At 59.9% G+C, this 13,335-nt stretch overlaps 1 protein-coding gene across 2 annotated transcripts; it reads left to right on the top strand.

Annotated features, from left to right (window-relative positions):
* Positions 1–129: 129 nt before the first annotated feature.
* UROD (uroporphyrinogen decarboxylase) lies at positions 130–12,900 on the top strand. Of its 2 annotated transcripts, none has more exons than XM_038413664.2 (10): positions 130–283; positions 5,131–5,243; positions 5,557–5,636; positions 8,223–8,285; positions 8,394–8,591; positions 9,082–9,243; positions 9,573–9,710; positions 11,371–11,471; positions 12,120–12,186; positions 12,598–12,900. In XM_038413664.2, exons 1-10 carry the CDS (start codon positions 261–263, stop codon positions 12,760–12,762), a joined length of 1,110 nt encoding a protein of 369 aa, XP_038269592.1. In that variant the 5' UTR covers positions 130–260; the 3' UTR covers positions 12,763–12,900. The 2 variants fall into 2 exon arrangements, with proteins under 2 accessions (XP_038269592.1, XP_043375987.1); XM_043520052.1 differs by lacking the exon at positions 130–283 and adding an exon at positions 3,633–3,703.
* Positions 12,901–13,335: the final 435 nt, after the last annotated feature.

Here is a 13,335-nt window from a genome sequence, read left to right as displayed (position 1 = left end):
GGGCGTCCTGCGCCGGCCGGGGTTGGGGGGCGGGGAGCGGTTTCCCGAGGCGCCTCTACACCCGGCTTTACGGTCGCCGGCCGTGCGCCAGCGGCGGGGTCTTTCAGGCACCCAGCGGGGCAGCCACAGCGCCCCTCCCCCGGCCGGGCCCCCTGTGGGCGCGGCCTGGGCAAGATGGCGGCGCCCGCGGGCCCCTCGGGGGGGCGTGACTCCGCGCGGGTGGGAGGGGGCAGCCGAGCCCGGGCGGCGGGAGCAGGAGGATGGAGGGGAGCAGCCCGCTCCGGTGAGTAGCGGCGCCGGGGTCAGGGGTCAGGGAGCCCCCGGGGCGGGCGGGGCTGGTTCCGCCGCACGCGAAGTCCCGTCACGCCGGGCCCGGGTCTGGGCCAGCGCGACTCGGGGGGGGGGGGGGGGGAATTATCGGCCCCCCCCAGGTCAGCGCCCCCGGGGCCTGGGCTGAGCCCGCCCGGCGGAAACCGCGGCGAGCCGGCTTCCCCCCACGGCGAACGGGCCCCCCCCGGACCCCCCCGGGGCCTTCTGGCGGCAGCACTGCCCAGCCCGGCCTTGGCCTGGGCCGTGTCTACACCCCCGTGCAGCCGCTCGGCAAGGGGCGCCTCCCCCACCCCACCCCACCCCACCCCTTGGCTGTTCAGGGCGGTGGGGGTGGGGGGGGGTCTCCCCCCCAGCCACAAAAGTTTGAGCAGCAAAATGGCCCGTGGAGACCAAGCCTGCGGGGGGGCCGCGTCTCTAGGTCCGCAGCTGCCGCACCCGCCGTGCCGCCCGGAGCCGCTCTCCCAGGAGCAGAATAAAACCACCTGCCTGGTGGGCGAAGCTGCCCCGCTGCCGTCGCGCCGGGGGGTGGCTTCTTCCCAGCCCTGAGCCACGCAGGGTACGGGCATGTGGGCTGCCGTGCAGGCCTAGCCTTCCCCTTCCCCTTCCTCTCAGCTGTCGCTTCGCACCCTTCACCAAGGTGTTACTTTAAGGAGCAGGCCCCCGGAGCTCTCGAAAGCTTACGCTCAAATAACCGCAAAAAGAACAGGAGGACTCGTGGCACCGGAGAGACTAACACGTTTATTAGCGCATAAGCTTTCGTGAGCTACAGCCCACCTCATCGGATGCATCTCCCCTCTGTATTTTCCACCAAATGCATCCGATGAGGTGAGCTGTAGCTCACGAAAGCTTATGCGCTAATAAATGTGTTAGTCTCTCAGGTGCCACGAGTCCTCCTGTTCTTTTTGCGAATACAGACTAACACGGCTGCTACTCTGAAAACTATAAACTCTGTGCTTTTTCTGTCTCGTCTACATTACAATCCTATATTAGTGTAACTAAGTCACTCAGGGGTGTGAAAAATTCACCCCCAGGTGACAGTTACACTGGCGTAATTCCCTGCTGTATACAGCACTATATCAGCAGGAGAGCGTCTCCCACCAATATAGCTACTTTCTCTCCTGGTGGTGGATTAACTACACCAACAGGCGACCTGTCTCCTGCCAGCTTAGGGCGTCTTCATTAAATCGCTACAACGGCGCAGCTATGCTGCTGCAATGGTTTAGGTGTAGACTTGCTCTAAGTGAGGACGATCATTTGGGACCATATTGAAACTTTAAAGGACCACCCCTGTAAAGTCTTTTGTTAAGCCTGTGGTTGCAACTGACACTTGATCAGTATTCATGAAAGACTAGAGAACAGAGCTGTCTGAAGGATGGAAGTTCTGTTTTGAGAAGAATTGTGGGATTTGGTCAGAATGAAAATAAATTCCAGAAAAAAATTGTTTTGGTTGATAAATGTTTAACGTAAATTTCAACTGTTACATGTTGTAATACATAATACATGATCAATATTTCTACATGCCGTTGCCAACATTGGGGGAATTGCTTCCAGTTTTTTCCTGAAGTAAAATTGCCAGATTTTTACAGAGTGTTTTGATTTTGACAGTACTGTATCTTCCAATGGAATATGGTTCCATTCAAGTTCCTTTGGCTTTACTAGAGAATCTCTCTCTTGGTTTTGGATTTGCCAGCACACTCTGTATAGCTAATGGCGCTGAGTTTCCCCTGCTTGTGTAGACCTTTCACACCGCCGTAGAGAGGAGAAAAATCACTTAGACTGAAGAAAGTTATTGGCAGTGGGAACTCGGGGACAGGTGCAGTAGCTGTAGTTACAAAATTCAACATTAACTAGGTTGTAAATTGGCAGTTACACTTGCAAAGTTACTCTGCGCACTAGGGTTGCACTTAGCACAATGGAGTCCTGATCCTGACTGCAGCCGCTAGGTGGTCCCAAACCCATAGGAGAGACTGCCTGGATGAGCTGAGGCTTCCACCGTCAGTTGTAGATTTAGGGAGTCAAGTTGCTTGGTCTAGACTTTGCCCAGCCTGCTTACTATGCCCTATAAGTCACTGATGTATTTTTTTCAAAAATATACTGTGTATAAAACTGAAGCCAACACGGAAACCCAGATTCCCCAGCAGCACCGACAGAACTTTAACTACAAGATTGTGATGCAGGTCTGCCCCCACATTCTGCTGCATGGGCCAGGTTTGCGAGATCCTATCTTCACTCCATGTGCAACCCAGTCAGGGGGCCTAGTTTCCACATGGCCGGCCCCTGCCTTGCTTCCAGCATCGTTCATATGGCGTGTGGTTGGGTCCGGTAGCTGTAGCATACAGGGGCCTTCAGCCCATGTGATGAGACACCAAGCCAAGGTCTGCCCCTTCTGCCAGTCTCGGGTAGCTGGCCAGGTGACAATAGAAAATGCTTCCCTTCCGTTCCCATGACTGTAGGGGATTACAGCCCTACTGTCCTAGGCCTAAACAACTCCCAGGCCTGCACAGCTGAGATACAGCCTTACCGCCAGCTGAGTGGGAATTAAGTCTACATCAGAAACGCCCCTTGGCGCAGCCCACCATCCCCAGAATCTCCCCAGATCAGCTGCTGCCTCTGCTGTCTGCCACTGATAACTTAATCAGCGTTGTCTCTTTGTGGTGCTCCCTCACCGCACAGTGTCTGCACAAGTGATGGATGGACAGGCGGAGCTGGGAGAACAGGAAGGTGGCCTCGGCAGCCCTGCTCCCACCTCCTGCTGGCTTTGTCCTACACAGCGTGCAGCTAGAACAGAACAGGGCAGTGATGGCAAATGCGACTACGCTCAGTCAGTTAAAACATTTCATCCGGGATTATCTGTTACCACCCCCAAGAGCAGCTTAATGCCTCCGGAGAAGGCGGCAGATTCCCACCGCAGCCACCAGCCCTTGGGGCTCTTTAATGGATCAAAGGAAAGCCACACAGAGTTCTCCTTCTGGCCTGGGAGGAAAACCAGCTACAGCAGCCTGTGGGGAGGGAGCTATGCTGTGACCAACACCCTTCAACTGAGTTCTGCCAGGCTCAGTGGGGCACTTACAGGCCATGTGTAGGGCAGTGACCCTGGTGTTTTGGGCATCTTACCCCAGTCAGTGAGATGTGAGGAGTGTTGGGGCCCGTGCGAGCTAGTGCAGAGCGTCCCTGCCTGCTTCTGCAGTCACTGTGTGGTTGGGACGTCCTGGCTTTGCAGCAGGTATCGCAGGAAGCCGTGAGGGTGAGACACGGGACTAGAACCCAGGCAGGTCTCTATCGCTCTGCACCCGCTTCCTCCTCGTACTAGTAATGGTATGTTATGGGACGCTCCTTGCTGGATAGTTGTAGAGCACTTGGCGATCTGGGGCTGGTAGGGAGTGGTATTCTAGGGGGTGAGAGGCAGGGACTGCTAAGTCCCAGCCCGTTGTCATGCCTGAGTAGACCGGCCAGATCCTATATCGCTTGGGATACTACACCACTGACCTTCCCGGGCTGGGGAATGCCCGGTTCCCTTCCCTGTCGCGCCCCGGCCAGGACCACTCCCCTTAACGTGTTGGAGGGTGTTAACCTCCTCTCTGCTGTCATCCCAGCCATTAGCCAGTGGGGAGGGACTAGCCCGAACCCTGGAGCGCAGAGAGCTCCCCTCCCTCAAGGAAGCAGTTGTCCCAGCGAGGTGCTACTGTCTAGCCCCTGGCAGCCTGGAGAAGCAGGACCGGCAGCCTGGAGAAGCAGGACCGGCAGCCGGCTCTGGGTCAGCAGCCAGGGCTGACAGAGGAGGGCTCGGACTCTCCTGTGGGTCAGGGACTCTGTCTCTCTCCCCTGGAGCTTGGGCTTGCATGAGCAGGGAGCAGACAGGAAACCTGCCCTGGGTGCAGAGTGGCCTGTGTCAGCCTCCTCCTGGCTGTGGGAGTGCGGGCAAGGGACTGGCAGCCCCCTGGAAAGGAAGAGCCGGGCTGGGGGCTGCACACAAACCCACCAGGGGAGTAATGCAGTGTGAGGAGGGGGTCTGCAGGGGCTGTCACCAGAGCAGCAGAATGAGGAGGTGCAGGAACCCTGCCCTGCGTCACCCCAGGCAGGGCTGCTGGCAAGTTATACTTGGCATCTGCACGTTCCCAAAGCACTGAGTAAATGTCTACTGTCCCCCAGGCGGAAGGCAAGTAGGGCTGGGGGACCGCTTGCCGGGCTGGCCTCAGCCTCTCTAATTTCCACCCAGAAAGACGAACGATGGGACAACGACAAGGCAACAGGCCTGTTCCTCACCTAGGCTGTGGGGCCTTCAGCAGATCCTTTCTCTGCCGGGGGGTGGGCGGGTGGGACCACAGGCCCGGCTCACCCCCTCCCAGCGCGCTGCCAGGCTTCCTCCTGGGCCCGGGTCCCTCCTTTATAAGCACCAGCTGGGACTTGGCCCCAATCGCAGCTGCTGTTCAGCTAGGTCTGCTCATTCCCAGCACCTGCCTACTGGGCTACTCCCTGAGCCTTAAAAGGGCAGACCACCTTGTTACAGCAAATATCAGCCCCATTTTACTGGTGGGGAAACTGAGGCACAGAGGTAGAGGTGGGCAAACGCAACAGTTCCCAGCCCCGATGCGGAGCATGGTCCCGTGCAGCTAATGCCTCAGACTCCAGCGTGTTGGAGGGCCAGCTCCTGCGATCGCCCTTTGCCCCAGGGGTGGGAGTAGCCAGGCTCTGCAGCTCTCTGTGGGGGAGCGGTCTCCTGACCCCACCCTGCTCCTAGGGGATTGCTCTCGGTGATGCTGGGTCTGCTGACTGCCTGCCTCCCTTCCCCCCTTGCTTTAGGTCCCAAGACTTCCCTACGTTGAAGAATGACACGTTCCTTCGAGCGGCGAGAGGGGAAGAGACGGAGTACACCCCAGTCTGGTGCATGAGGCAGGCTGGCCGATACCTCCCAGGTGAGTGGTCAAGGCACAGGGTCCAGGCAAGTCGGGCCAGCACTCCTGGCAGGGCCCTTCTCCTACTTGGAGCGGGGGTGCCTGTCCCTGCTCCCCCTTGCTGGCTGGCTCTAGCTGAGCTGGGGATCGCTCCAGGAGCAGGGTGGCAGATGGAGCAAGAGGCTCGGTTTAGAGTGCTGGGCAGAGGCCAGGATAGCTGAGGGTGGTGCTGGGACCTCTGTGCCATGTCCCCCTTTGCCTTCCTGGCATGGTGGGGCTCAGGGCCCCCCAGGGATGCCCTCCCCAGGGCCTCACCCAGCTGATCTGCTTGCAGAGTTCCGGGAGACCCGAGCTGCCCAGGACTTTTTCGCCACCTGCCGGAGCCCGAAGATGTGCTGTGAATTGACCCTGCAGGTGAGCGGCTGCCCAGCGCCTGAGCTGATGTTCTCCCCAGGAAGGGCTTTTCTTCACTGCCGCAGAAGCCCTGCGAGCTCCCCCAGGAGGCTGTCACAACACTGATTGGGTTCCCCCCTCAGTCCACCAGAGGGAGGCGCTGTTGTCCTGCCCAGGGTCGTCCTACTCACCCCGGGCTGAGACACATGTGTGACAGCTTGGGGGGGCTAAGCACCAGACCCCCACCCTCCTGCCAGGCTGCAGACCCAGTTTCCCTGATGGAGAGCCCATGGGCGCCCTTCCTTAGCCTGTGAACTCGTCGGGGCCGGGCTCAGGCTGACAGCAACACGGGGCCTGCTGGACCATGCAAGAAGATCTGGACAACCTTGAAAACGAGTCATTGAAACGGGATACAATTTAATAGTGCAAAGTGCAAGGTCAGGAACTTAGTGACTGACAAGGAGAATTTTTGCTATAAGCTGGGGATGTATCAGCTGGAAGTGACAGGAGAAGACAGACCTGGGTATATTGGTCTGTGACCAGGGTCCTAGTGGGAACCAGCTGTGATCACTCAGTTAGGGTGAACTGCAAAGAATGGGGCAGACAATCCCCATAAAGCTGGTAGATATTCCAATACTTAGATTCACCAAGCCAACATAAAACAGCTTCTTTATTACCTCACTGGTTACTCAGAAGTCCAAACAACACAGTTCCCTCAAAATGATTCAGCCTCAGGCCTCCATCCAGGTACCCACATCAAATATGATTAAAATTTCTGTAAATCTTATTTCATCATATAAAAGAAAAGGTTCAAAGGATCGGACACATTACTTCCCAGGTTATTGAATATTTCAGATCTTACCCAAATACATGCTACAGCCAATTCTTATTAACTAAACTAAAATTTATTAAAAAACAGAAGAAAGACAGTAAGGTTAAAAGATCAATATACAGACAGACATGAGTTCAATTCACTTAGGTGCAGATTCATAGCGGAGATGGTGAGCTTCGTAGTTGCAGAGAGTTCTTTCAGAAATAGTTCATAGTCCAATGTCCAACTATCATATTCAGGGGGTACCAGCATAACTGGGACCTCAGTCTTGTGACTCAAACTTCCCCCGATGAAGCATAAGCAGATCTGAGATGACAGAATCAGGACCCAAGGGTCTTTTATACAATTTCACGTCCTCTTTGACAAGTTGGGGTTTCTCAGGAAACAAGGATGACTTTGGAGGAGGTCCATCACTGGTACTTAGCTATAGAATTAACATAAGGCCATTTGCTTGTTCCTCCAGCATTCACAGTGTATTTCAAAGAGAGATGAATACTGAGATATCCCGTGTTTACAATTCATTTAAATGCTAGGATCTTCTTTTGACCTCTGAATTATCAGAATACAGCATAGACAGAGACTGTGCATTACACTGTGGACCCTACTCATAAGTATGTAAATACCCCAAAACACAAACATTGCCTCCCCACATGTCTTTTTAGGGTTATTTATTTTGCAGGCTGTTTAAGCCTTTCTAGCCATGGGCATTCACAGGAGGACTATGAGCCACCAATGTGATGTGGTCGTGAAAAGGCTGATGCAGGGTTGGGGTGCATCTGACGAGGTGTTTCCAGTAGAGACAGGGCAGTGTTATTACCATTGTACCAGGCACAGGGGAGACCTCACCTGGCATACGGGGTGCAGATCTGGTGTCCCACGTGTAAGAAAGATGAATTCAAACTGGAACAGGTGCAGAGCAGGGCTACTAGGATGATCCGAGGAATGGAAAAACCTACCTTGAGAGGAGACGCCAAGAGCTTGGCTTGTTTAACCCAACCAAACGCAGGCTGAGGGGAAATATGATTGCTCTCTATGAATACATCAGAGGGACAAACACCAGGGAGGGAGAGGAGCTATTTAAGATAAGCGCCAATGTGGACAAAAGAACCAATGACTATAAACTGGCCATCAACAAGTTTAGACTTGAAATGAGACGAAGGTTTTCTAACCATCAGAGGAGTGAAGTTCTGTAACAGACTTCCAAGGGGAGCAGTGGGGGCAAAAAACCTAACTGGCTGCAAGACTGAGCTTGATAAGTGTGTGGAGGGGATGGGATGGTGGGACTGCCTACGATGGCATTTCGCCGATCTGCGACTGCAAGCAGCAAATATCTCCTGTGGCTGGAGATGGGACACTAGATGGGGATGTTACTAGAGAGAATTTTTTCCCAGGTATCTGGCTGCTGGGTCTTGACCATATGCTCAGGGTCTAACTGATCACCATATTTGGGGTCGGGAAGGAATTTTCCCCTGGGTCAGAAAGGCAGAGGCCCTGGGGGTTTTTTGCCTTTCTCTGCAGCTTGGGGCACGGGTCACTTGCAGGTTTAAACCAGTGTAAATGGGGGATTCTCTGTAACTTGAGGGCTTTAAACCCTGATTTGAGGATGTTAGTGACGCAGCCAGAGATCAGGGGTCTGTTGCAGGGGCGGGTGGGTGAGGTTCTGTAGCCTGCGATGTGCAGCAGGTCAGACGAGAGGATCACGATGGTCCCACCTGGCCATAAAGCCTCTGAGCTCCGTGTGCGTCTGGTGCTGACTCTGACTCTGTTACCTGCAGCCGCTGAGGCGATTTCCTCTGGATGCTGCCATCATCTTCTCTGACATCTTGGTGGTGCCTCAGGTAAGGGAGGCAAAGGGCTGCATTGCTGCCCCCGGGTTGGGGGGGCTGGGTCCCCTTGGGGGCTGGTGGGTGCCCGCTCCTTCACCCATCCCGTGTTCCTCCCCCAAGGCGCTGGGCATGGAGGTGGTGATGGTGCCCGGCAAAGGGCCCACTTTCCCGGAGCCCCTCATGGAGGTGGAGGACCTGCTGAAGCTGCGGCAGAAGGTGGACGTGTCGGAGGAGCTGGGCTACGTCTTCCAGGCCATCACGCTGACCCGGCACAGCCTGGAGGGCAAAGTGCCCCTGATTGGCTTCTCCGGGGCACCGGTAAGAACCGCCCCACCCCAGCTCTGGGAAGCCAGGCACGCAGCCCCACTGGGCTCCGGCTGCCTCGCTCGCAGCCCCTGCGGGGGGTCGCGCTGGAGCTGTGTGTTCTCTGGAGGACGCTCCCAGGGCTGCAGCTGCCAATCAGCCTGGCTGGGCAGGCAGGAGCACGAGGGAGCTCCTGAGCCACGGGGACAGGGTGGACACTGGACTGGAAATGACCCTGCCTTTAGCGCGGGGGGCATTCGCTCAGAGGCAGATCCAGCCGGTACCCCCCTTTCTGCACCGTCCCCCAGGACGGGAGTGATGGCGTGTGCATTCCAGCCTAGCCCCGTGCTTCCTCCATCTCAGGCCAGCCCTCGGGCGAGGGGCGACTGGCTGTCCCGGTGAGGGAGAGGCCCAGCCAGGCCCCCAGCGGGGTGTTTGGGGGACAGGGCGGGACCCGCTCTCTTGCTCACTCTTCGTGCCCTGCCGACTCTCCTTCCTCGCTCAGTGGACCCTCATGTCCTACATGATTGAAGGCGGCGGCTCCAACACCATGGCCAAGGCCAAGCGCTGGCTGTACCGGCACCCCGAGGCCAGCCACCGCCTGCTGCAGCTTCTGCGGGATGTCATCGTGGAGTACCTGGTGGGCCAGGTGGCAGCCGGCGCTCAGGTGTGCCTTGTTTGGGGGGGCTCATGGGAACAGTGCAGTGGGTGGGGTGTTCCTTGGGCAGCCTTGTGGAAGGAGACCTGCCAATGGGGCATCACCGGGGAGCCACTGTGGGGGGCAGAGCCATGTGGCACTCCTCACCCGGAAATGCACAGCCGTGGGGGGGGGGGGTCTTACTGCTGTGTATCCACTAGGGGTTTAGACCAGTGGAGTTGGGAGGGGAGGGGCCAATTCTGGACTGGGGGTGCTGTGGACTGGGAGATGGGGGCCCATTCTGGGCTGGGGGCGCTGGGAGCCAGGGCTCTAACCTGATGTCCCTTTGGCTCTGGAAGGCACTCCAGCTGTTTGAGTCCCATGCCGGGCACCTGGGCCCCGAGCAGTTCCGGGAGTTTGCCCTGCCCTACATCCGGGACATTGCCAAGCGTGTGAAGAACAAGCTGCAGGCAGAAGCACTGCCCCCGGTGCCAATGGTAAGGAGGGCGCTGGGCCTGGCTGGGCATTGCCACTGCTGGGGTTTCAGTGTCGCTAGTCGGGGGCCAACCTCGCCCCCAGCTGCCCCAGCCTGCAGCAAGTGGGAAGGGCTTCCCTTTGGCCCCGCCCCTTGATGGGGGAGAGCCAGCCAGCGCTCTGCTCCCTGAGTGCCCTCTGCCAGGTGGGTCCCCGGAGCAGGTTCCCCAGCAACAGCAGGTCTACGCTCAGCAAGAGCTCCCAGCCCGGGAGGCTCCTCATTGGTGTGGGGGGCGGGGGGGAGGGCATCAGGGCTGCTGCTGCTTTTCCACCACGGAGAGGAGGGGTCTGGGTGGAGGAGGGCCGGGACTGCCCGACTCCGGAGCGCTGGGGCTCTCTGGCCCCATCTCGGCCGGCGGCTGGTGCTGCAGGCTGTGCAGGAAGGCGTTAAACCCAGATGCCCCCATGCGCCTAGTGGGGCAGCAGCGGGTGGGTGAGGGGCCTGAGTCCAGCAACCAGGTCTCCTCGCTGCCCTGCTGCAGACAGGCCGTGCCCTCCACCAAAGCCCAGCCCGCTACTGCCAGAGGAGCTGCCACGGGGCTCCAGGACACCCAGGCCGCAGGGCCAGAGCCGGCGGAATGGACACAGCCCAGCCCCTTGGCAAGGCAAGCTCCCGGCCTCCTGCGCTTCCAGGAGCCCCACAGGTGCCCCACTGCGGTGCTGGGCATGAGCCGAGCCCTGTCCAGCCCATCTGGCTGAGATCCAGCCACCCGCGTGCCAGCCAGCGCCTCCCCGGCCCAAGGAGAAGTGGCCCGCCTGCCCGCCGCTCTGACGGATTCCCAGCACCTCATGACCCAACAGCTTCCCGCAGCCCCACTCGCTGCTGAGAGTGTCAGGGGGGCGGCCCCAGTGTGTGAGGGCAGGTGCCTGCAAGGATCCTGATGCCCGGTAGGCTCAGGGAGTAGGGAAGGGAAAGGCCACGAGGGCTCCACCGCTGCCCGCAAAGTCCTTCCCAGGAGGGAGCAGGGCTGTGGCTGGGAGAAGCCGGCTGGGCTGGAGAGCAGGGACCTGGGCCAGGGACAGCAGCAGTTTGCTCCGGTCTGCGGGAGCTGGCCCTGGGAAAGGGGGAGCATTTACATCCCAGCAGGGGCACCTCTCTGAGTGGGCCAGCAGGACAGTGTGTGTGTCCGGGGCTCCGGACACCACCCTGCCCCCAGGTGGCACCGGGATAATCAGTGCATCACGTGCCCTGTTCTCTAGCCCCACAGCCACCCTGCCCCTGGAAAGGTGCCCCGGGACGTCGGCACTAGCACAAAGGCCCCAGCCTGATGGCATGTGCCGGAGGAAGCAGCCACGGCGGCCAAAGGCAGAGGGCTGAGCTGGCGTGGGCCGGGCCAGCCAGAGGGGATGCCCTGGAGACGGCGCTGGCTGGCTCCATGGACCAGGCGGTTTCTCTGGTATGCCTCAGTTTCCCCAAGGGAATGGCAGCACCGCTCCCCCCAAAGGCTGGGGTGAATGCGTGGAAGGGACTCCGGGTCACAGGCCCCAGGATGGCATAGGGTAGGGGAGCTCCCGCTCTGCCACAGCCGCTGGTGGGCAGAGGCTGGAGCCGCGTCCCATTGCACACGGCTCAAGGCAGAGCCAGGCGGCTGAGCCCTTCCCCCGCGTCTTTCCCCCTCGCAGATCGTCTTCGCCAAGGACGCGCACTACGCGCTGGAGGAGCTGGCCCAGGCTGGCTACGAGGTGATCGGCCTGGATTGGACCATCCAGCCCCAGGCGGCTCGGTAAGAGACCCTCCCGCTGGGCGACAGCCGGGGGCGCGGGCTCAGCCAGCCCCGGAGCCGGCAGGCAGCTTCTTGCCTCCTGGGGCCAGGTAGCATCTGCGGCCCTCGTTCCTGCAGCCTAGCTGCCCTGGCTGACGCCAGGGACACCCCTGGGGGCTGGGACACCATCCGCTCCGAGGCGACCCTGGCTCTGCCACCGCCTGGCTCCACTGGCCTGGACGCTCGGCCCCTCCCTTCGCCGGCACACGCAGGGCCCAGTGGTGCCCATAGCCCCGTCTCGGGGGAGCTGGGCTGGAGCAGGTCGCGCTGTGGCTGTGCAGGGAGAGGAGAGGCATTTCAACCCAGGGGCTGCGTCCCAGCCGCTCCCGGGGGCTTCGCTGCTGGGGGCCAGCCCCTGAGAAGGCCTGTGCCAGGCATGTCAGCTAGCTGGAGGGGCGGTGTTGTGCCAGCCCTGGTCGCTAGGGACCCAATCTATGAGCCCCACCATCAGGGAACCAGCCGGGGAAATAGCTGGTGCTTTGAAAGACCTGTGGCCCAGCAGGGGCCGGACCCCTCTGGGGCACAGGCAGGTCTGGGCTAGGGTGGGCAGGGAAGTGGCGCCATCTCTGAGCCAGGTGCAGCAACTTACCTGCTTCCTTTCTGTTCCAGAGAGCGGACAGGCCACCACGTTACCCTCCAAGGGAACCTGGATCCCTGCGCCCTGTACGCACCCAAGGTAAGGAGGAGGCCGGCCAGGAGCTGGCAACCCAGAGTTCTAATCCCAGCACAGACACCACCTCCCTTTGGGGCAAAGCACGTCCCCTGCCTCAGTTTCCCCAGATGCACAATAGAGCCAATGCCCAACTCCCAGGCACTTGGGAAAGGGGATTGAAAGCCAAGTGCTTGTGAGAGTCACCCGGGCTTCCAGGGCTGAGCCCAACAGAAGGGGGAGCCTCTGCCCAGGTGCCTGGCACCTTTCAGCACGGCCCTAGTGGCTGACGGGAAGGCAGCTGGATTCTATCTCCCCACCCCAGGGCCCCAGCTCCGGTGCAGAGTAACGGGCCTTGGTGAGGGGACTGGAACCCTGGGCTGCCGGTGGGTGAACACCCTGGGCACTGGGCTCACGGCGGGTGTCCTGGGTTGGCAGGAGAAGATCGGGGAGCTGGTGAAGAGGATGCTGGAGGGGTTCGGGACCCAGCGCTACATCGCCAACCTGGGCCACGGCCTGTACCCCGACATGAGCCCCGAGCACGTGGGCGCATTCGTGGAAGCTGTGCACACGCACTCCCGCCACCTCAGCACGCCCCACTGAGCCCGCCCCGCGAGAGGACTGCACAGCACCGGCCCAGCGAGTGGCAGAGCAGGGGTGCGGCCAGCGGCTCCACTGTCTGGGCGGGGGGGGTCTCAGCCGGGCTGGCCTGGGCACTGAATTAAAGCTCCTCGTTTCCCAGCACAGTCTGGTGTGGGGGGGGGGGGACCCGGCCAGGGGCTGCCACCAGACGGGCCAGCCAGCCTCAGCCGGAGCGGTGCCCCCTCGCACTCAGACGTGAGCTGCAGCTGTGCACGGGGCTCGCATCACCATGCCAAATTCCCATGGCAGGGAATCCAGCGGGCCCTGGCAACGCGCCCGCCCTGCTTCCTGCGGGAGGAGTCCAGCAGCAACCTGGGGGGAGGCTGCCCGAGAGGGTAGGGCACTGCCTGGGCTGGGGAGACCCGGGGCTACGTGCCTGCTCCCCGCCAGTGGGACATGGGCAGGTCCCTGGATCTGTGTCCACCTGTGATGTTAACCCTGCCTGGCCCAGGTGCCCAGCCCCCCGGCAGAGATGATCCAAGTGGCAGCTCTGCGGAGCCTGGCACAGGCGGTCCCATCGCCCCCTGCCTCGGG

This window comes from Dermochelys coriacea, chromosome 8 (genome assembly GCF_009764565.3).
Source record: "Dermochelys coriacea isolate rDerCor1 chromosome 8, rDerCor1.pri.v4, whole genome shotgun sequence".
Lineage (NCBI taxonomy): Eukaryota > Metazoa > Chordata > Testudines > Dermochelyidae > Dermochelys > Dermochelys coriacea.
Note: the sequence above shows the minus strand (reverse complement) of the source record. Positions and strands in the feature narration are given on the sequence as shown.

Coding starts and splice junctions, on each gene's coding strand:
- UROD (XM_043520052.1), top strand. CDS start 3,648: ATGTTATGGGACGCTCCTTGCTGGATAGTTGTAGAGCACTTGGCGATC. Junction 8,286..8,393: donor ACATCTTGGTGGTGCCTCAG/GTAAGGGAGGCA, acceptor TCCTCCCCCAAG/GCGCTGGGCATGGAGGTGGT. Junction 9,244..9,572: donor AGGTGGCAGCCGGCGCTCAG/GTGTGCCTTGTT, acceptor TGGCTCTGGAAG/GCACTCCAGCTGTTTGAGTC.